The sequence below is a fragment of the Orycteropus afer genome, unplaced genomic scaffold (genome assembly GCF_000298275.1).
Source record: "Orycteropus afer afer isolate SDZICR_OR568_19922 unplaced genomic scaffold, OryAfe1.0 scaffold00184, whole genome shotgun sequence".
In the NCBI taxonomy this organism is placed as follows: Eukaryota; Metazoa; Chordata; class Mammalia; order Tubulidentata; family Orycteropodidae; genus Orycteropus; species Orycteropus afer.
Genome location: NW_006921771.1, coordinates 5970743 through 5973174, shown reverse-complemented (window position 1 = coordinate 5973174; position 2432 = coordinate 5970743). Strand labels below are relative to the sequence as shown.

Below are 2432 nucleotides of genomic sequence, written 5' to 3'. Positions count from 1 at the left end.
TAAAAAAATTTTTTAAACTGATTCATCCCGATTAAAATGTAAGCCCTTAAAAAAAGAATGTGTCTGTGTATATAGATCTGTATTTTAAAGAAATCAGATCATCTTAAAAGCAGCCTCAGTGTTTCTTTTCAACTTGTCTTGAAATGACCATGATATTAGCTTCTTAGAAAGGATTAGCCAGCTTTTCTTGGTCTAAGGCAAACATGGTGATCATCTGTACAACTGGCTTGTCTAAGGCTAGAAAGGTACCAACATAATGTAAACTGTAAGGAGAGAAGATGAGGGCTTTTCCTGGCAGTGGGTAGCTAAAACTAATGGGATTCTTAGAAAATGACACAGTGGCAGCCTTTCTTATCTTTGTCTTTCCACGTTCGTTCTGGAGAAGGAGGACATTCCTGCTCTTGAAATTTCCTTATAACCCAGACGAGTTCATGGAAGGCCTGATCTACGTTCATCCTAACCTTTGCAGAAGCATCCATGTAGGTTCCTTTAAGTTGTCGTGCTAACTGCTATCCTTCTTTCTGTGTTGCCTGTCTTTGATGATCTGGGTCTGCTTTATTACCAATTAAAATCATTGGAAACGCATCATGATCTTTTACTCTGATAATCTGTCTTTGAAACTTATAGATTTCTTCAAAACTGCCTCTATCTGTGACTGAAAAGACCAACAGGAAACCTGGGCCAGTCCTCATGTACTGTTCTCTCATAGCCCCAAATTCTTCTTGTCCTGCTGTATCTGGAATATCCAGCCGGGCTGCTCTGTCATCTATCACACACTGCTTTGTGTAGGAATATTCAATGGTTGGATCATAATCTGTTATAAAATAGGACTGATGGCATCCAGCTTTCTTTCTCCTCCATGGGCTGGTAAGACCGTCGGTGTCTCATGTTGGTCTCTGAACTCTGCTACCAATGTCTCTCTGCTGGGGTCTCAGCACAGGGATCTCGGGTAAGGACACACTCCACTCCTGTTTCCACATTTTAGGTATCTGTCAGAGCAGCATCCCACTCTCTCATACCACATTCTGTTTTGGTTACCCTGTGCTGCTCTAACAGAAAATACCACAAATGGGCAGCTTTAACAAACAAGTTTATTCTCTTAAAATTTTGGAGGCTAGAAGTTCGAGTGCAAAGTGCCAGCTCTAGGGACTGGGTGAAAGCCCCTTGACTGTGGACTTCATCTTTGCATCTTTCTCCCAGCCCACTGGACCTGGAGGTGTCTCTTCACTCAGGCAGCTACTGGCTGCTGAGTCTGACAAACCAGAGCTCAAGAAATGCAATGGCACAGTCTCAATATTACCACACAACATGACAGGCCACTAGTTCAATTCCAGACACAGTCCCAAGATTGGCAGGAAACATGGCAGGCTAGTAAATGAAGCCTTGACTACATGCAGGATTCAAATGTGCCAAAAGCTGCCTTTTGTTTTCTTTAGGTTGAGGTGTAATCCATACTGAAGGCTGTAGTTTTTAATCTTCATCAGTAAATGCTTCAAGTCATCTTTACTTTCAGCAAGCAAGATTGTGCCATCTGCATAGTTCAGGTTGTTAATGAGTCTTCCTCCAATCCTGATGCTATGTTCTTCTTAATATCATCCAGCTACTCAGATTATTTGCTCAACATACAGATTAAGTAAGTGTGGTGAAAGTATGCAGCCTGGCACACATCTTTCCTGATTTTAAACCATCCAGTATCCCCTTGTTCTGTTTGATCGACAGCCTCGTGATCTATTTACAGCATAATTAATGTTCTGGAATTCCCATTCTTCATAAAGTCACCCATAATTTGTTATGATCTACACAGTCAAATAGCTTTGCATAGTCAATAAAACAGAAGTAAACCTGTTTATGGTATTCTTTGTTTTCAGCCAAGATCTATCTGATATCAGCAATGATATCCCATGTTCCATGTCTTTCTAAATCCGACTTGCATTTCAGGAAGTTCCCTGCTAATATACTGCTGTAACCATTTTTGAATTATCTTCAGCAGAGTTTTACTTGCATGTGATATTAATGATACTGTTTGATAATTTCCACATTCTGTTGAATCACCTTTCTTTGTAATGGGCACAAATATTGATCTCTTCAAATCAGTTGGCCAGGTAGCCATCTTCCAGATTACTTGGCATAGATGAGTAGCTCACAGAGTTCTGATAATCAAGTCATCCACAAAAATAAACAGTTTTATATCTTTTTTCTGATATTTATGTTTTTTTTTTTTATTTCTTCCTTTATCGTAGTGACTAAGACCTCTAGTATACTGTTGGGTAGAAGTACTAAAAGCAGCATTCTTGCTTGTTTCCTGACATTGTTGTAGTTGTTGTTATGTGCCATTCCTGACATTAGCGGGGGGAAATTTCATCATCAGATATGTGTTAGCTGTTGGATTTTTATATATATCCCTTAACAGTTTTCAAAGTTATCAAATATAT

The 2432-nt window shown here is 39.4% G+C and overlaps 1 protein-coding gene across 1 annotated transcript in view; it reads right to left on the bottom strand.

Moving 5' to 3' along the window:
- Positions 1 to 323: 323 nt before the first annotated feature.
- Positions 324 to 2432, bottom strand: part of LOC103202551 (ras-related protein R-Ras2-like) — a 4300-nt gene continuing 2191 nt past the window's right edge. The window contains 1 exon segment of the mRNA XM_042781858.1: positions 324 to 864. Coding sequence (XP_042637792.1) covers positions 324 to 864 — 541 coding nt within the window.